This window comes from Cryptomeria japonica, chromosome 10 (genome assembly GCF_030272615.1).
Source record: "Cryptomeria japonica chromosome 10, Sugi_1.0, whole genome shotgun sequence".
In the NCBI taxonomy this organism is placed as follows: domain Eukaryota; kingdom Viridiplantae; phylum Streptophyta; class Pinopsida; order Cupressales; family Cupressaceae; genus Cryptomeria; species Cryptomeria japonica.
In genome coordinates, this window is record NC_081414.1 from 355,778,664 (window position 1) to 355,800,632 (window position 21,969).

Sequence of the window (21,969 nt, forward strand, 5' to 3'; positions counted from 1 at the left end):
GTTCAGATCAGTAGGAACAATAGTATCTCTCAAGATTTTGTCAAGAATAGCTTTATGTGCGGGAGATATGCATAATAGCTCAAGGATTGAAATGAGCGCGGGTGTCTTCCCTAACTGTTCTACAAGGTCATACTCAGGTTTGGTTGATGAAGCAGTGGTGTTTTTAGTTGGAGCACCTTGCAAAGTGATTTTACCTTGATGAGTTGTAACATTACATTCAGAGGTAGGTTCAGAAGAAGATCCAACACCTTTTAGGACAATTCTGGGTCTTTGGGTAGAATTCTCAGACGTTTTGTCCTTGATGATAATGGTAGAGACATAATTGTCCATTGAAATGTAATTGATAGTTGAATCATAATTGTAAGATGCTCTGGTATAGTTGGTTTGATCCTCTGTGGCTTTAGCTTTTCCCTTGTCATGTTTTGGGAATGGTTCCTTAAACATCTCATGTTCTTGATTAGACTAATGTCTCTCAATCTCAATGTCACCTCTATCAATGAGATCTTGTATGATGTTCTTCAGTCGATGACAATTTCCTATCTTATGACCCTTGCTCTTATGAAATTCACAATACTCATCATCATTCCACCAATTTGGTTTGACCTTTGGTTCATATGGTGGAAAATCTGGAATTGTGATCACCTTGTTTGCCACTAGCTTTTTGAAAACTGACTCAAGTGGTTCTCCCAATGGGGTGTACTTCCTTCGTGATCTGGAATTTGTTTGAGTATTCACTTGATTGTTTGTAGAACTTGATCCTTAAAAGATGAATTTGGGTTGCACTGTGTTGGCATCAACAACACCATCATTGATTGTGTTCTTGTTCTTATTCCAAAATCTTGGCTTGTCTTTTCCTTTAAAGTCATCTTTGTTTTCCTTGAATATCTTAATGACTCCTTGTTCAATTAGGACCTTTTCTGTCGCTAAGCCTTTTTCAATAACATCCTTGAAGGTGGACAAACAAGCTTTTCTTAGATCATAGCCAATGTCTTTGTTAACGTTTTGGGTGAACATTTCTACCATTTGTTTTTGTGGAATTTCACAAGAGCATCTGCTGGCTAAATTTCTCCATCTTTGTAAGAATGATGCAAAAGACTCTCCCTCTTTTTGTTTGGTGTTGCACAAAGTAGTAACTGATATGTTTGTCTCTATATTGTAGGAGAAATGTTGAATAAATGCCTTTGCTAGGTCACCCCATGACTTAATGCCAGGTGGGAGTTGGGAGAACCATTCTATAGCTTGATCACCTAAGCTTTGTGGGAATAATCTCATCAAATATGTCTCTTCTGCTGCTACCTCAATGCAAGCTATGAAAAATTGTCTTATGTGTGCCTTAGGATCCCCTTTTCCTCTATACTTATCAAATTTAGGCGTCACAAAGTGTGTAGGAAAAGGAGGCATTGGAATGCTCTTGTCAAATGGATAAGGACATATGTCTCTCATTGTGTATGTTGGCTTTGGTGTATTTATGTCCTCCATTTTCTTTTGTAATTCCCTAATTTGTTGCTCCAAATTACTCTTAGGTGGAGATCGAATTCTTGGACCATACCCCATGCTTGAGGCACCAATTGGAGGGGGTGCATGTTGCATATATGGATGATATTGATCATACACATGTTCATATGGAGGAGGTCTATAATGATGCTATGTATGTGGACCACTTGGTATAGATTCATGTTGAGGAACAACATATCTATTTTGTGCATGTATACCATATTCTACAGGCATGTCATGTTCTATTGTGTTGCCCCCAAATTTGACATGAGGTTTCCTTGTGTCCAAATTTTGAGCATGCCTTTGAATATCCAATTGTTTTGGTGGTTGATCCTTAGCATTGGTATGTGATTGAGCATATCTGTCTGCATAAGATTTCCATAATGGTCTACGAAGGTGAGTATCATATGCTTGACCATATGTATGTGGGACCTCTGGTTTTTGAAGCAAAGTTGATGGTGATTCAGGTACCATGTGTGGTCCTCTATTTCCTCCACTATTAGGTCTCCTTTGATCCATGTTGGAGTGAGGTTGTTGCAAAGGTCTATGTTCCATTATTTGAGACATGTCAAAATCATGAGGTATCTTGGCTCCACTTTGTGCCATCATTTGTAAGAAGTATTGTCTATCCCTCCTCATTATTTCCTCAACCAATCGATTGAAATGGGGATTCATAATGGATTCTTCCACATCTGCTGAATGTACTGAAAAATTGTCCACATTGTCATTGTGTGTAGCATTGTTGTTTATAGTGTCCATGTTCTCAACATTTGGAATGTTTCTATAGGTATCCATGTCAGGTAATGTAGTATGATCAGAATTGAAAAAGATATCATTGTCATACTCATAAGAACTCATGTTTGTGGACTCTTGAGCCTCTTTAGTTTCTCTCCTAGATTTTTGAAGACAGGTTTCAACCATGAACTAGGTATTGACCAAGATGTGTGAGACTAGATGAAAAATGGAAAGAGTATGGAAGACCAAGAGTTGGATGAAATGTAAATGAATCTGAAGTGTACTTGCAATGTCCAAAGTGTAAGACCAAGTATGTGTGTAGTTGAGTAGGTGTGGCTTCCAAGGAGAGTATAGTTTCTCTTGATGAGGTAAGTTGACCTTGACTCTAAGTAAGACCAAATGAGACCCAAAGGTAAGAAACCTTGATGAGGGACCACTTAGCAAAGTGTTGTTGTATGTAGTGTGTTGACAAAGTATGATGAGGACAAGCAAGTGACCTTTTGACTCAAGTTAGACAATTGTGAATGTAAAGTGAGATGTAAAGCAATGATGGACTTTGTGAGACTCAAGGACAGGTTGAATGCTAAATGAAACCCTGGAGAAATGACCTAGGAAGTTCAAGAATTCTGAAACTGACTGTGTTTGCTTGTTGGACTGCAACGGTTTTCCAATTCTGGACACAGATGTGCCTGTATACTTCATAGACGCGATTTCCCGACACAGACGCTGCTTTGTTTAACACAGATGCATTTTTAAGATTTTTGCCAAGTGTACTATTGATTTTATGGACACAAACGTGTTTCTACCCTTCACAGACGCGACTAGACAACACAAATGCTATTATGCCCGACACAGACACATTTCTACAAATTTTGTGCAATTTTTCCAATCTGTGAAGTTGTTTTGTTGTGACCAAATCTGACTGTTTGACTGTTTTTCATGACAAGAGGACACAGTGTTGATGGGGACTCCAAAATGAATCCAATAAAAGTGTGTTGTTTGATGTAAAAATATTTTGCATACACTTGAAGACACAAAAGACAAAATGTTTTGTTGTTTGGTCTTGAATGCTTTGAATGTTTAACATAAGTCAAGCACAATTCTTATGGTTGGCCAAGACAATAGTTGTTGATCCCACATGGGGTTTTACCCCCAAGGCTATGCTATTCAGAGCGGATACTTAGATGCTTGACCTCACTGGCTCCACCCTCGGCACTCACTTCTCGGGTCAGCCAAGCATCAGCCCCCACGAAAACTCCCCGTGGTGAACTTTGTATCTCTACTAAGAACCGTATGTGTGTGGGCTGCTACCAGAGGTCTGACCTCATGCCCCAACAACTAGAAGGATTTGGGCTTCTAAAACAAAATGGTGCTAGTAAGGGCATCCGCTCGTGTGTCCATACATGCGGCACTTTCAGCTCTATAAATACAGAAGGCTCCCAGCCGGTAGGGGTTACGCCCTACAACTGATCAAATAAATTTGATCAAATGGGTTTATGGGGAGACATAGTGTCGGTATGAACTAATCAGCACACGTTATCCATAGTTTTCACCATGAATACATTTGTTTATAGTGGTTCGAAAGAGGTGGGTTTTCCTCGCTACCACTTGGGTTGTTCTCTTCTCACTAGTAGTCCTAATGACCACACGGGAAGACATGCTCTCTAAAGATTAAACAAAAAGAGCCTATTGCTCAAGACACAAAAGACAATGATTCAATTTTAGTGCACCAATGGAAGTGTTTGCTAGTCTATGAAAACAAGGCACACAATAAAAATCCAAAAAAACCCTTGCCAAGGACCTGCAACAAAAGTTGTTAGTAGTTTGGATTGTTTCAAATGATTACCCCTTCCTGCAAGCACACAAGTTAGGTAAATTTTAAACCCAAAAGACTTTGTCAAAATAGGGACCTTCAACCAAATGATTTAGCCTTCAAGACAAGCTGAACCACTTTTGTTAGCTAGATCTGGAAATGTTAGCTCAAAATAAACCAGATCTGAAACCCTAGATGCAAAATCCAAAAACTGAATTAATAAAAACTCAAAATTCAAAACCGGTGAACACAGACATGGTTACCCTCTACACAGACATGCTTTTGTTACACAGACGCGATTCTATGATGCACAGACGCGATTACAGAACACAGACACGTTTCCTGGATGCAGACGTGGCTAAAAACATCACAGATGCACCTTTACAACACAGACGCGCTTTTATGGAACCTGCAAAATAAAATATTGCCAATATCACAGACGCAATCCCAGATGTCGCAGATGCACAAGATAATAAAAAACGTGATCCGAAAGTGTGCAGACGTGAAAATGTCAAAAATATTGTCGAAAATGTCCGATCTAAAACTTCAAAATACAAAATCTGCAACCAAATGTTAAATGCAAAAAGGGACAAGAGTCCCACCGGGCGTGCCAAAATGTATATGGTGAAAATGGATAACAATAATAACAATATTGAAAGGCTAAATGAATTCAACCACAAAACGCTAGCCTAACAACAACAAGGATCCACCATAACATATGAAGATTACCTAAGACAATGCAAATCACATGAAATCATAAAGATCATACCATCACATGTCCAATAGGGTTTTGATCTCCATTCTTCCTATCTCCATTGATCTTTCTTGATATATTTGCTCTCAGATTTTATGTGCACAAGAGCTCAACAAAGAATGGAATGTGGTTGCAAGTAGGATTGTAGTGTAGTCAATTGCATACAAGATGATTAGCATGAATGATTAGGTTGAGTGATTAGGATGATTGATTAGGGTTTGATAATGAAAGAAGCATCTCCTTATATAGAAGACACCATATGAAATGGAGGGATAAGATTGAGAGGTGTAAAAGGAGGTCGGCTATGATTAGAGGGTAGGTAAAAGAAATAATAAAATAATGAAAGGGGTAGGTAGTATATGAATTAAGAGATGAATGACATGTGTCATGGGTAGAAAAGGCTAATGAATTAATTAAATAAATAAAGATTTATTTAATTAATAGAAGAAGTGGGATAATTAAATAAATAAGATATTTATTTAATTTAGGAAAAGGATAATTTAAATAAATAAATGTATTTATTTAAATGATAAATAAGGCTAGAAGAGGATAAATGAATTAATTAAATAAATAAGGATTTATTTAATTAATAGAAGAATTAGGCTTAGATAATTAAATAAATAAAATATTTATTTAATTAGACATGACAATTTTGGGTGTCTACAAGGGCTATAAAAGAGAATAATAATATAACAAATAAAAGGGGGAAAGAATGCTTTTCAAAATTTGAAATGGAAATTGACCCATTTAGTTTAAGATATTACTTTATTCAATTGACCTCTTTTAGGGATGATAATTGAGATTGGGTTTTAATTTTTATATAGAAAGGTTAATCTCAGATTTGGTTAAATTTATTAAAGAGGTTTATTAATGAGAATTTTTATACAAGATAAGGATGAAAATTTAACCAAGGTGTAATGTAAATGTTGAATATCAAATATTTAATATTTAATGTTTGAAGGAGTAATATTTAACAATTTGATTTAAGTTATATAAATACTTTTTTAGAGATTTTTAATGATATTTATAATTAAATGGAAGAATTTAATATAGGTTATTAAATGTTTATCCGTAAGAGGATATTGTAGGGGCATAATTTATTTTTCTAGAACAAGTCAATGAACTTGATCTTGTGAACTTATTTAACCCATATGGAACCTTATATTAAATAAATAAATTTAACATAGTAATGTTTGGCACTCCAATTTTATTTGCTCAATTAATTAATATTTTTACATTAAAATCAATTAATACTTAATTAATAGATGCAAGATTTAATTAAGTTATAAAGGAAGAATATAATAACAATGATGGACGAAACTTGATATTAGTTAAATAATTGAAATTGAACCAAGTAATTATATTAATGTAGAAGTTGATCTAATTAAGTATTATAAAATGCAACTGAAATGAAATGGGCATTTGAGTGAATTTATTATTGTCCTTATAAAATTAATTTGTTCCACGTCATAATAAGAGTTATCTTAATTGTTAAGTAAGTAATATTCTAATTCTATCATCTAGGAGTTTTATTGAAACCTAAGGCTTCTAGTTATATTCTAATCCATCACTTCTTTGGAACCCATTTTAATATCAATTAAGATTTTGTTTGGAACAACTTGTTAAGTTGTCACAATTATTTAAGCATATGTTGCATGTAATTAAGTGTTCAAACAGAAATTTGTTGTTTGTGTTTTTGCCCAACAGTTTGGGCATGACATTTTGGTATCAGAGCCCTAGGTTCATACACTAGTGAACATGGGCTACATTCATAACTTAGTTGAACTGAACTATGGCTTTGAAGTATAATACCTAGGTGGAAACTTGCGAAATAAAAAAAGTGAAACATAAGTGAAAATTCTTTTAAACCAATAGATCAACATATATCAATTAAAGGGGTTCCTAGGGTCACTAAAAGCCTTGAAATTTGAAACTTATTAGTCATAATGGTTATGGCATAATAAGACCCCAAAGGCTATGAAAATTTCAAATTATATATATATATATATATATATATATATATATATATATATATATATATATATATATATATATATATATATATACATACATATATATGAAAATATTTTTGGGTGTTTAATAATAGAATTTAGTTCATTAGTACTTATGAGGTTACCATTCAATTAGAACCTAAATGCAATAATCGCCCTAATCAAATCAAGTATGAGGAGTTAATTCTTCAGTAAAATACCTCTGAAGGTAACTAAGAGAATACCATCCGTCAAGGTATGTTCTTGACATGACAAGTCAAGAAAGATAGTTAGACATGAGATAAAGGCACAATAAACAAGACAATTAAGATAGAGACAGTTCAAGTTAACTTTATAAGCTATGTGAAGTTATGGTGGTTCAAGAACTAGGGCTGCCATTTGAGGTACCAATAAAGAAGAGTTAATAGGTACTCTTGTGAATATCAGAAAGAAGCATTAACCTATCCTAATGAATAGGTACCTTAAGCATGTGGTCATGCTAGGTTCCTTATTAAGTACATTTGTTAGAAAGTTCTCGTAGCAATGCAGAGAAGCTAGTGTTGGATAACCCTAAAGTTAAGGACTAAAATGATGAATGTCAATCTCCTTGATAAGTGATCCCTAGTAATACTATAGATGAATTAAAAAAGGAGAGAGGAGACATGAACTTCTTGGGTTAAAACACGTAATTGCATTAAACCATAATTTCTTTCGTAGTTATATAATTGGGGAAACAAGCAAAGTAAAGCCACAACTAGTTCCCTTATGGGAAGATAGTCTTGAAAGGACTAAGTAAAATGGTGAAAAGAGTAGAGAGAATCTGGGAATCATGAAAAATCCCTATTGAAGTACAAGGAATGTAGAAGAATCATGGTCTAATAATCTAGGAATGATTAACTTATATCCATTCAGAACCTAAGGAGAAAAGTGCAACCCAATCATGACTAGTAGCTAGATACAAGACAATATGGAACATAATATAACTACTTGGCACAACCAAAGTAGGTTTGTAAATTTTGGTGGTCAAGTGTGAAAGTATGCAAAAACATTAAGTATGGATGAAAAAGAATGCAGATGGAAATGGCTTATGGAAAGGTAGTGTAGCAGTATTATAATACCAAAAGTTTTAATGAAAATTAGTTGGCAGTATAAAATGTTTTATGAGAACAATGATAAGGAGCCGAATTATGTGGTTAGCTAAAGGAGAACTTGGAAGTTATGGGAGTCTTAAGAAATTGGTAATTATTGGACACCTTTATGTTATATTGTAATTAGGTAACCTGATATTATGATGATAAGGTAATTTATTTGGATTGAAGAAAATCTAAGGTTGTGATATGCCAGAATTGGCTAGTAAGTAAATATAAATAAGTAATATGGAAAGGGATAACCTATTTTTACCAAATTCTGATTAATAGGGTGGGTGTTGGTCACTTCTCGAGTGCACACCCCCTTGAATTCATAAGTTGCATAAGTGAAGTAGGAGAGGATAAGTCAACCCTCCGCGTTATTGGAAATATGCCATGAAATGTGTGGGTAGGAATTAATTGTCAACCGTTATTGATTTTACTTGACAATTATTCCACCCCAAATGGTTCTTAACCATAAGTGTTAGTAATTTGGCAACATGCTCCTACTTGACGAGATCAGATGGATGTTAGAGGTGAAAATACAAGGAGCTAGCATAAGGTTCTAAGAGAACAAATGAGGTCCCTAGTAAAAGTATATGATTACATCATGCAAACCCTAAGTGTTTCTAAGTATACAAGTGCCAATTTTGTACCAAACTATCAACCCTATGTGTAAGTAAGACATGAAAGTGTTGATGCATGAGTTACCATGTAATATTGAACCAAGGTTTAGCATATTAAGATAATTAATGGAAGTCCAAGAAGAATGGATGAAGAATGGTAGAGTTGGTGCAATCACCTGTTAGAATATAATTATGGATGTTAATAACCCTAAATAGATAGCGGATTATATCAGAAAGTGTTGCTTGCGATAGTAATCACGTGAAGGTTAAAATGGAACATGATCTATAAAATGATTGCAATCTCTTGTGTATAAGATATTTCATAAATAATAAAGGAATATAAATAATCTAAGAACCTTAAGAGTCTAATAATCACTTCCTAACACACTCAGGACATGTGATCTTGGGTGATGTGTTGCAGTTACTCCCTATAGCATGGCTAATATGGTCATCTTGTTTCAAGTTTTGATTCGACAGTGTTTTCAAATTTCTTTGAATAGTATATTGTGACCTAGGGGCTAGTACTTTCTTTTATATTTTTTTGTATGATGAAAGGACCACTAAATTTATGTTCTTTTTATTAAAGCTATGGCACTTGCCATTTTGCTAGTTTTAATATCTTTTAGTTGCTGACATTTTTCTTCTTTTGATTGGGCTTGGCAAAAGTAACTTTTATTTTGATCTTTTAGAGTGTCAAGTGGTCATTTTGACGGTTGATATAGCTAGCCCTAGTGATGTGATTTGTGTAATGTCTATCATGTTTGTTGAACCACTGATAGTGTGTCAAGGGAGAATACCGCAAGGAGTAAAATTAGGCACAAATAATAAACAAAGAATATTATTTCAAATTAAGATAAAGGAAGGAATATCTTCCTAAATGAAATTAATTGCGAGTAATCTAAGCGAGAAAATTCATAACAGAAAAAAGGGGTGATCTAGCCCTAATGAATTGTGAAAGTGATGATAATTGTAGACTTGTTAATTTGTAATGTGTATGGAGATGTTTGCATGGATGATATTTAAATTATGTATTATTATTTTTCTTCACTCCCTTAAAATGGGGTTGTTATATACCTTAATGTTTGGGGTTTGCGAATAATGTACCCTATGTAACTTAAACCTTGGTGCCTAGAAGTCTAAGCATTGTAGGCCCTAGAAGTAGAAAATTACCCTACTTATGGGTAGATTTGAAGAACTTAAACTTGATTATGCCTTGTTGCCTAAGGATGTTGGAAGAAATCATGCACTGAGGATGGTTCATCAAATATGTAATTAACACCATTATGAGGCACCTTGATGTAAAATAAGTAGATTCATTTTGGATAAACTGTGATGCCAATTTTCTTTAGTGGCAAGTATGGATGAAAATTACAGTGGGATAAACATGTTTTTACATGAATCCTTAACAAAGTAGGACTCCTAGAAATTAAATAATTAAACTATTATGTGTAACCTTGATTATGGGAGTTGATGTGTGTTATTGATATGATTTGGATGTTGTGGAAAGATAGAATTTTGTAAACACCTACCTGCAATTGCAGAGAAATGTAATAAAAATGTTAAGAATTAAACCTTATGAAGATAGTAAGCCAATTATGATAGCAAGTTAGTTTTAGTAACACATCTTCTTGGTACGCAAAATATGGTTTAGAGTAACTTAGTGAAATTATGGGAAATGTTATGTCCCTGTTTCATATTCTACACATGCGACTTCCAGGAGTAAGTCGAACTCTAAGGGAGGAGGATGTAGAGCCCCTCCCCGATCAAGCTTTGGTTAACTTAGTTGACCATGGTTGACCATATTAATAAATGCTATAATTCAATAGGATGGGCTATGTTAGATGGATAGCTTAGTGAGAAAAGTAATTAAACCAGGTTACATAATCATTTCACCCTATGGAGTACATTTAGATGTATTATGGATTTAAATCCTATATGATCCACTAATTTGGATAACCGTGATATGATGTATGCCATTTATTTTGATTTACAAAAATCTATTATGATGTTAGAATTATGATGCATGTCTTATGAATGGTTGAAATTTATGAGGATTATGATAATGTCACTAAGTGAATAGCTTTATGTGGATTACATTGGATATATGGTAAATTGATTGGTATGATGGAAATTGTATGCAGTGTGATTGAATTGTATTCTTTTATATGTTAAATTTATATGTGGTTATTTGGGAATTACTAATGCGTAAAATGAGATGATCAGGAAAATTATCCATGTGACCATGGAAACAATATGGAGAATCAAGCCTAGACCTTTGTGCATTTGTAAAACCAGGGGTTGTCTATTTGGGAAGACAACACCCCATATGTATCGTGTTTTATTCATAAATGTAAATATTTGAATGTGTGTTAAATTGTATTTATTAATTTGTTTAATCCAAAAAGAGACAATTGCCATGTGTGATTATGTAATGTATTTTTATTGTGTCACTTGACACGTGTTGTAAAGTGTGTGGAAAATGACATGTCTCTTGGAGGGAAATTATATCAACCAACACCTTTTTAAATATTTGAGTGTGGTCTAAGATTTTCCTTGGGTAGATATTTTTTGGAGTCGTCAACTCCAGTTTGACCCGTAGGTTAACATCAATTGGGTTTCTAAGGGGTCAAATGGACTCCTAGGGTTAGTTTAGGGGATTTTCCAAACGTCCATATGGTATACCTATAGTTTAGGGGAATTTTTAAGCATGTAACCACTCCCATGTGATCGATTTGACACCTCAAAAATTGGTTTTCCTAAGATGAGGGAAAATCCAACTTCGAAGACTCTTCCTAGGTTAGCTAACCTTCCCTTCTTGTGTCAGATCCCTCTTCCCCATTTTCTTTTCCCCTCTTACAAGTTTTCCAGTTTTAGTAACCTGTAAGAGGTTGGGAAGAACAACCAATGAGAGCTCACACTTTATTCAAGAGGTTGGAAAGAGTGAGAGAAGCCTTCGTAGGCAAGGGTTTGAGACTCAGGATGGTAATCACCCACTCTCCATTTTTGGAGACTTAGAATCTTGAAGTTTTGATAGTTTAGTATAGGATTTTGGTTAAGTCTTGAGAAGAAATAAGTGTGGATTTGGGCAGCTCTAGTACAAACTATCCTTTGCATCCCTTTGGTAGATTCAAGGTTGGTTGAATCCCTACTTATGTATGTTGTAAGTTTATTTTGAAAGATTGTATGATTTCATTGTTTTCTCCCATTGTTGTTTTATTTGTGAAGGAAGAATGTTGTGTTCTTCCCTTTGTTTTTGGTTGAGTATTATATTTATGTTTTGGGATTTTTCAAGGCCAAACTCACCCTTGAGAGGGTAGAGTGGCCTTGGTGTGAAGGGTTGTTTGACAACCTTAGAGTGAGAGGTTCTCTTTGGAACAGAGTGATTCTCAAGGGATTTTTGTGACCCTTCCTACATAGTGATTGTTTATGCATTGGGGGTCATAAGGGGAGATTTATTGGCTTGTATGCCTCGGGGTTCATAAGGAATGGTTGGGACAAGTTTGGAACTTGTGATGTGTTCTTGGTTGCCTTGCAATGGCAATGTGTTTCTACTATTTGTAGTTTTTCTCCTCAAGGTACTCAATCCACCTTCAGCCATTTTTATAATCACATATGTGATGATGTTTAGCCTTGGGATGGGAATGTGAATGTTATGAAGTTGTCTTGCTTGTTTGTGGGTTACTTGTGTGTATCCTGTTTAGATCTTTGTTCTCCAAGCTCGGGGGTGGCTTCTAGTAAGCCTAGGTTGGGAGGTGAGCCTCCATGGTCACAACCTAAAAGATTTTTATTGCAGGTTTTCTTGGAAAAAGGAAGGAAAGAAAAAGGGCTATGAGTTGATCCTAATTTTATTAGTTTATAGTTGCAAAAATGTATATATTTGGGAATCCCTCAGTTAGTAGAAATGAGAGGCTAAGTTTGGAATCTAGATATTGTAAAAATTACCATGATATATTAAATGTAATTATTTGTCTAAGTTTTTTTATCATGAAATGAAGATGTAAATTACTTGAGCATATTCTTGCAAAGAAAAGAATAAAAATAGAGTTATTTCCTTATAGATATTTGAGATAGTCTTTATTAATATTTACTTGTTGAAATATATTGGAAACGAAATTTATTTATGCCTTATTAAGCTAAAAAATAAATAAAAAAATGAAATGGTGAAATGTTAGTAGTGTAGTTATGTGAAAAGAAATGAAAAGAAATATCCCTTTATATCTATAGTTTATGCTCACAAATTAATGGTCATTCTAAGATTTAGTTTTAATCTTGCATTTATCTTGTTGTTGTTTTTTTTAATGATATCTAAAGAAAAATAAGTTGCAGCTGAAATACATGTATGGTAGGAAGTAAACAAGTCTAGATTATTTTAAATGAAAAGTTAACTATGTGTTTTTCATAGAAAACAAGTTTATTTAAATATACCATGCAAAGTTCATCCCTAATGTTTTAAATTTTCATCTAAATTGTGGTATTTATTTTTAAAAGAAAAGAATAACTGCATATTTACATTAAAGTATAAATATATAAATTTAATGATAAATGAGTAATCTGGAATTTAAGGAAATGAACAGGTTGTTGTTAATATATATATATATATATATATATATATATATATATATGTGTGTGTGTGTGTGTGTGTGTGTGTTGATAAGTTGAAAACTAAATTTTAAAAAAATAAAATAAAAAAAATGCATCATATCTTAGCATTCTGGTTATTTAATCTATTTAAATCCTCATGCATTTTTTCTGTCAAAATATACATTTGGTTTATATAACTAACTTATATATATATGTGTGTGTGTGTGTGTGTGTGTGTGTGTGTGTGTACATACATATGTATATATATAGATATGTATACATACATATATATATATACATATGTATACATATATATACACACACACACACACACACATATATATATATATATATATTATATGTTTTAAAGCATTTAAAGAAAATAAAAAAAATAGTTAATAAATTATTTTTGGACCAGACCGATGGGGGAGGGCCAAGAAACCCTACCCACCGTCAGGATGGGGCTTTCGTTCCCCCCTGTGAGCGCCATAGTGAGCGAGTGCCGCTCGCTGTGGGTCATCCGTAGTGGGTGGGGTGGAACCCACCACTGCGGGAACCACATTGAGTGAACATCACTTGTTGTGGGTCATTCGCAATGGGGCAGACGAAACCTGCCACTGTGGGCGACCCCCAACGACAGTCGCTACCACTATGGTAACCCATAGTGGGCGGCAACCACCACTGTGACACGCCACAATGGATAGCGGCTGCTCCCTGTGGGGTACCACAGGGGCTACCTCCTACAAACCGCCGCCGCCTCTGCGCCCCTCCCTTAATGATAAAGAACTTCGACCCTCTGTTTTTGGCCATGGCCGCCCCTTCTTTCACACCTACACACATGCATGTAAAAAAGAAAGAGATTGTAGTTGTTGCCAAAAATAAACCCTAACCCAATTTCAGGTTAGAGTAAAGAGAATGGAAAGAATAAGGAAAAAAAGGAGAGTCATAAGGAGTTTAAATAAAAACCTAGTTAGGGTTATAAAAGAGAATAATAATAAAATAAATAAAAGGGGGAAATAATGCTTTTCAAAATTCGAAATGGAAATTGACCCATTTAGTTTAAGATATTATTTTATTCAATTGACCTCTTTTAGGGATGATAATTGAGATTGGGTTTTAATTTTTATATAGCAAGGTTAATCTCATAGTTGGTTAAATTTATTAAAGAGGTTTATTAATGAGAATTTTTATACAAGATAAGGATGGAAATTTAACCAAGGGGTAATGTAAACATTGCATATCAAATATTTAATATTTAATGTTTGAAGGAGTAATATTTAACAATTTGATTTAAGTTATATAAATATTTTTTAGAGATTTTTAATGATATTTATAATTAAATGGAAGAATTTAATATAGGTTATTAAATGTTTATCTGTAAGAGGACATTGCAGGGGCGTAATTTATTTTTCTAGAATAAGTCAATGAACTTGATCTTGTGAACTTATTTAACCCATATGCAACCTTATATTAAATAAATAAATTTAACATAGTAACGTTTGGCACTCCAATTTTATTTGCTCAATTAATTAATATTATTACATTAAAATTGTATTAATACTTAATTAATAGATGCAAGATTTAATTAAGTTATAAAGGAAGAATATAATAACAATGATGGAGGAAACTTGATATTAGTTAAATAATTGAAATTGAACCAAGTAATTACATTAATGTAGAAGTTGATCTAATTAAGTATTATAAAACGCAACTGAAATGGAAGGGACATTTGAGTGAATTTATTATTGTCCTTATAAAATTAATTTGTTCCACGTGATAATAGGAGTTATCATAATTGTTATGTAAGTAATATTCTAATTCTATCGTCTAGGAGTTTTATTGAAACCTAAGGCTTCTAGTTATATTCTAATCCATCGCTTCTTTGGAACCCATTTTAATATCAATTGAGAATTCATTTGGAACAACTTGTTATGTTGTCACAACTATTTAAGCATAGGTTGAATGTAATTAAGTGTTCAAAAAAAATTTGTTGTTTGTGTTTTTGCCCGAAAGTTTGGGCATGACAAGGGACATGGCATAGAAGGTACCGTTGTTGTGTCGAGTTGTATTCAGACCTCTTAAACTCATTTATTTAGTAGTTGTTGTATTGATTTTCATATTAACTTATCCTTCTATAAAATGTAGGTACCCTATAAAAAATTCTAATGCCTAGTTGTTTGAGGACTTTGAGACACATAAACATATTCTTCATTACTCAAACCTTCTTGTTGCAACAAATATTCATTTGATTAAATATCATGGTAGACCTCTTAACAAGAATTTGTGGAAAGTTCGTGAATCAAACCACGAGACAATACTTGAGACACTAAGGGTTAGAGCTGATCTAGAAGGTTCACTTGATTGATTTTGGGCCATCTAGAATAATAATTCTATAATATGGTAGAATAATTTTGACAATTTTGTATATATCTTTTGTGAAATGTTGTAACTTCATTTTTTTGGCTGTGCTCTACATGCATATGAGTTGTAATGTGCATATGTAGATGCCAAATTTTGTATATAAAAACTTCAATGAGTTGTAATGTGCATATCTTGATGCTAAATTTCTGTATTACGAAAAAACAATGAGTAGTAATGTGCATATCTAGATGCTAATTTTTGTATAAAAAAACAACAATGAGTTGTAATTTGCATATTTAGATGAAATTTTTTGTAAATATAAATAGTAATGAGCTTGATCGTTTATATTAGATGCCAAATTTTATATATGAAAGAGTCCATGGGGCTAATTTGCAAATTTTGAGAGCCCAAATTTGTACCATTTGATTATAAATACATTTGTAATAAAATTGTACCATTTGATTATAGATTTGTACTATTTGATTATAAATAAGTGAGTCTGATTCTGACATATGTTAAATAACTTGCAAATGGGTATCTGAATATGCAATTTTTTTTCCATGTGTTTTGGGAAAGTTTTGAGTTATTGTTCAATTATCCCATTTGAAGGGATAGTAGGAATAGTCTGAAACTAAGAGAGCCCTTTTTAGGAAGCGACAACATGACCCCACAGGTTCAAACGGATCATCCATAAGTGCCATGGTCTTTGAGTTACGTGACGTCAAAGTTTGACAATTTTTCCAGTTTGAGCGCTCAAGGGAAAACATCACTATGAGGTGGCTTGAAATGATTAGACATCTTGTAGAGTGAGACAAGGGCACACCTAGTGTAAACCTAGCCACCTAGATGTGCTTGCACTAATGGTTCATTCCCATGACAAGCAGAACAAAAGATGCACTATTTTGCCACCTGTCACTAACGATTTTTGATACAACAGAAAAAATCTCACCACAAGAAAATGGAATCGAGTTGCCCAAAAATGAGAGATGCCTTTTTAGGCAGCAAAAACATAACCCCATAGGTTTAAATGGATCATCCATAAGTGCCACGGTCTTCGAGTTACGTGACGTCAAAGTTTGACCATTTTTCCACTTTGAGCTCTCAAGGGAAAATGTCCCTACGAGGTGGCTCGAAAAGATCAGATGTCTTGAGGAGAAAGACAAGGTTACACCTAGTGTAAACCTCACCACCCAAATGCCCTCGTGCTAATGTTTCATTCCCATGACAAGCAAAAGGAAAGATGCACTATTTTGCCACCTCTCACTGATGGTTTTTTATGTGACAAAAAAAATATCACCACAAGAAAATGGAATTGAGTTATCTGAAACTGAGATTGGCCTTTTTAGGCAGCAACAACATGACCCCATAGGTTCAAATGGATCATCCATAAGTTCCCTGGTCTCGGAGTTACATGATGTCAAATTTTGATCATTTTTTCCAGTTTGAGCGCTCAAGGGAAAATGTCTCTACGAGGTGACTTAGAATGATCAGATGTCTTGGGGAGCAAGACAAGGACATACCTAGTGAAATTTCAGCCACCTAGACATGCTTGTGTTGACGGTTTGTTCACATGACAAGCAGAACAAAAGAAGCACTATTTTGCCACCTCACTAATGGTTTTTGATGCGATGGAAAAAATCTCACCACAAGAAAATGGAATTGAGTTGTCTGAAACTGAGATTAACCTTTTTAGGCAGAAACAACATGACCCCATAGGTTCAAATGGATCATGAATAAGTCCCATGGTCTCCGAGTTATGCGACGTCAAAGTTTGAGCATTTTTTCCACTTTGAGCACTCAAGGGAAAACATCGCTACGAGGTGGCTCAGATCGATCAGACATCTTGGGGAGAAAGAAAAGAGCACACCTAGCATAAAACTGACCACATGGACATGCTCGCGCTGATGGTTCATTCCCATGACAAGAAGAATGAAAGATGCAATATTTTGCCACCTCTCACTAACAGTTTTTGACGGTTTTTTATGCGACGGAAAAATATCACCACAAGAAAATGAAATTGAGTTGCCCAAAAATGAGAGAGACCTTTTTAGGTAGAAAAACATGACCCCATAGGTTCAAATGGATCATCCACAAGTGCCATGGTCTCTGATTTATGCGACATCAAAGTTTGACCCTTTTTTCCACTTTGAGCACTCAAGGGAAAACGTCGCTACGAGGTTGCGTAGAATGATCAGACATCTTGGGGAGTGAGACAAGGGCACACCTAGAGTAAACTTGGCCACTCGGACATACTCGCAGTGACGGTTCATTCCCATGACAAGTAGAATGAAAGATACACTATTTTTCCACCTCTCATTGATGATTTTTGATGGTTTTTGATGCGATAGAAAAAATATCACCACAAGAAAATGGAATTGGGTTGTCTGAAACTAAGAGAGACATTTTTAGGCATTGACAAAATGAGCCCATAGGTTCAAATAGATCATCTATAAGTGCCACGGTCTCCGAGTTAGGCATCATCAAATTTTAACCATTTTTTTCCACTTTGAGCGCTCAAGGGAAAACGTCGCTCTGAGGTGGCTTGGAAGGATTAGACATCTTGGGGAGAAAGACAAGGGAAAAACTAGCATAATACTAGCCACCTAGATGCACTTGCATTGACGGTTCGTTCCCACGACAAGTAGAACGAAAGATGCACTATTTTGCCACCTCTCACTGACAGTTTTTTATGCGACAAAAAAAATCTCACCACAAGAAAACAAAATTGATTTGTCTAAAACCAAGAGAGGCCTTTTTAGGTAGTGACAACATGACCCCATAGGTTCACATATATCATCCATAAGTTCTTCAACTCTTCTTTTATAGGTGATTTGGATGAATAGGTGTGTCTCTTACCCTAAGGCCGACTTGTTATGGAATAAAATTTAAATGAAAACCCTACCTAAGCTGACTCATCCTTAGATAAATTTCAAATCTTCTTTGTGTGCTCAAATCTTATCTTAATTGGTTTTGAAATGATGAGCTTTGCTCCATAAGCATGAGTTTATGAAATAATAACTTCACTCCAATCTCTTCATGCACGAAGGACTCAAAGGAAATTCACTCAATCAAAATACACAATATCAACATTACCAGTGTCAGTACTTGGGTATACACAATATGAGCAATAGATAGTTTAGAAGTATACACCATATGAGTTACAAGTAATGAACAAATTGGATCACATTTCAAGACATATACATAATGAACAAGTTTGATCACATTTCAATAGAAAATAACTAAGTTTCAAGAATATCAAGTTTCATATATATCAATGAACAAATTGGATCGAATATCAAGTTTCATATATATCAAAATGAACAATAACTGTGTACATATCAAAAAATGGCATAGATGCCAAATCAGTAATAGTTACAAAAATGTGGCATGTGTCATGTCTGTCAAAGTCGATATATACATATACAAATGTCAAATATATATAAAAAATTGTCCTTCAATGACCACAACTATAACTATATGTCTCTATCGGTATCTATGACTGTGGCGGATCATCAAAATCGAGCCTCTTCGAAGCAGTATGTGGCTCTGGATGTGGCTGCACAAGGACAATTCAAATGTTGAATCAGATATATTTTCTCAATATAACATCAAAATAACTAAATACTGAACTCTAAATTGTTTGAAGTTTAAATGTTGATTACCTCATCTTTGTCTTCTACAATTGTGTGAGGTTGAGGATCCATGGGATGTCCTGAAGGAGGTTGTAACTAGTAAAACAACATTAATACATGTTAATAGCATATATGTCAAATAACACATAATAACTAAAAATCAATAGACTAAAAAACTAAAGCATACTGGAGCCTCAGATGGATGTGTTGTGGTCATACGAGGAAAAGTCATAGATGAATCAGTTACGACCATTTCCTATATCCATGGTAAGTGATCCAAAAGGAGTTAACTAGACAGTTTCAACTTTGTTGTACACTTAGCGAAAAGGAGTTGATCTAAGATAGACATACCTTTTCCTTTGGTCATGTTAGATCCCATAATATATGTGTAGGACTTCTACTAAAATGGAATGGTAGAATAACAGTAGAAATTTTGGGAGGGGCTTGTAATAGGTTAAAGAAAATCATACAAGTTAATAACCCAAAGTTGTTGACAAACTAGATAAAACAAATCTTTTAACATATGTAGAACAAATGCACACCGAAGCCTCATATAGCTCTCCTATAGCCTAAGGAGGCCTAGTCAAATTTGATGCAGCTATTACCATTTCCTGTATGAAAAATGATAACATATGATATAGACATAACAAGATTTAGTTATTTCGAACAAGAAAGAATGCAACCCAAAGTGAATATGAAGATATCACCTCTTCCCTTTGTTGAACCTCATTGACAACAGGTGCATTCATTAATTCTGTAAACCCCATATGTTTTTGTATATAGAACAAATAAATTTTGTGCATTTATCAATATCTACATATACATGTTTAATCATAATACATTTCAACAAATGAATTTAAGTTGTACTAAATTACCTTCTGTTGTTTGGGTGTCGAGAGGATATATTTTTCTACCTCGTAGTGCTAGAGGATGGCTTTCTCACATGAGATGTCCTTGAGGCATGTGGGGTAAACGAATGGAAAAAAATTAACATAAGGAAAAAGAGCATGTATTTAATATATCACTTAAGTAAAAAATATATAAATCTAAATGGTACCGCATAGCTATCTAGGCCAAATTCAATGGATGAAAGCGTGATATCATCAAGTTGGGACATCTCAGCCACTGATAAGCCCTATAAAATACCAAGTAATGATACATATAATTAACAAAAGATATTTTGAAACCAATGTATTATTATATTTTAACAAATTTACAAATCTTTACCTCTGGTGGTGAAACTACTTGTGACCATGGAGTCGACTGAAAAGTATGTGGTGTACTCCCACCACCTGCTGCACCCTACAATGTATTTTATTTATATGTCACTTTAAATTATTCTAAAAATAAAAATTCATTTCTTTTTATAAGATTTAGTCACTTAATTGATAACATGTCAAAAATAGAATTAAACACACCTGTGTCTGATAGAGAGGGTACAACATATTGATCAGTTCAACGGTGAGGGCCACATCCTCTATAGTGGAAGCATGACATCTATTCCTGCAACATGTACATGAATGAGATATCAAACCATCCTTGTTTGTGTCAGTGTCTACACTAGAACATACACCCTGGTAGGTGGGGCACATATGCTGAATGGGCTAGCTTGTGCCAAATGATGCATGAGGTGCTGCTGATGAAGGAGTTGTCATTGAGGAAGGAGGTATTGCTAATGAAGGAGGTGTTGTAGGTGTTGGTACATCCTCTGCTTTGACCAACTATGTGCCATGCTGAACAATGACATCAGTCAATAATACAACTGCCTGAAGAGTCCGTAATTCCATAGAATCCTTCAAGGATATAGTAACAATGACATGAACAATGTGTTTAGGAGTTGTAAGCCTCCTATGCTATGGCTCTACCACCCTATGGGCCCTAGGTCTATCATGCAAAGAGCCTCTCCCTCTACCCTAAAATTATCAGATGTCAAAGTAATTCAGCTTCTCGCTGAGGACAAACTCACAATACAACTTTCTCAAAAAATATAGAGGCACCTCCCAATTATTAAAAGGTGGTTGGTCAAAGACCATATACCACCTATCCCAAAAAGATTCTTTCAGCCTAGCATGAACACACAAATGTATAGGAAACAATGTCCTATTTAATTATAGGTTGTTACTGGTAACAAGATTGGTGAAAAGAGCACATATGTCTGCTTTACCTATGCCCTTTTTCTTCACTTGATCATATGACAACCAATCCGCATAAAATATTCAACATCTATCCCTCCATGAACCCCATTTCGTAACCTCCCTAGATACCTCATTTGCACTATTAGCCATTGTTTCTAGTGTTCTGGAGAGGATTGAGTGGTGCTCAAGGCTAGAGGACCTCATCCTATTCACCAATATAGAAATTTTGACATTATTTTGTGTAAGGCGATTGATGAGATCCTCTTGTGTGGCATCTACATGATCTAATGGATGACATGGAGGGTTTTGGGGTGGCGGTGGTTATTGAGGAGCAAAATTTTGAGGATTTTGAGGGTTTTCTTGTTTCTCTTGTACAATGTTTACATGGTTCTCTTATGTTGCTTGTGCAGGAGGAGGTCTTTGTTGTCTATTTAGTTCAAGGGGATTGCTTGAAGAATCTGACATCAAATTAAAAAAAATAAAACTTAAATCAATTAAGAAACCCTACTTCAATTAAAATGCAAATAAAAATAATTAAACCAATCAAATCTTATCTATTCAATGGGGTGCAATTGTTGAAAATTTCTCTCAATGTTGGGAAAATCCAAAATAGTTACAAACCCGTGTGGGTTCTATGCTTTTTTGGTTTTTCCTTGTTGTCGTTCCACTAGTTTTGGCATTGAAAATGGCCAAAACCCATGCCCTACACCCAAAAATAGT

General features: G+C 34.4%; 1 protein-coding gene across 1 annotated transcript in view; it reads right to left on the reverse strand.

Annotated features, from left to right (window-relative positions):
- Window positions 1–13,637: 13,637 nt before the first annotated feature.
- LOC131042790 (protein NTM1-like 9) overlaps window positions 13,638–21,969 on the reverse strand; it is a 51,185-nt gene continuing 42,853 nt past the window's right edge. Inside the window, exon 5 of the mRNA XM_059212487.1 lies at window positions 13,638–13,951. Within this exon, the coding sequence (XP_059068470.1) occupies window positions 13,638–13,951 (314 nt within the window). The remainder of the gene's footprint in view (window positions 13,952–21,969) is intronic.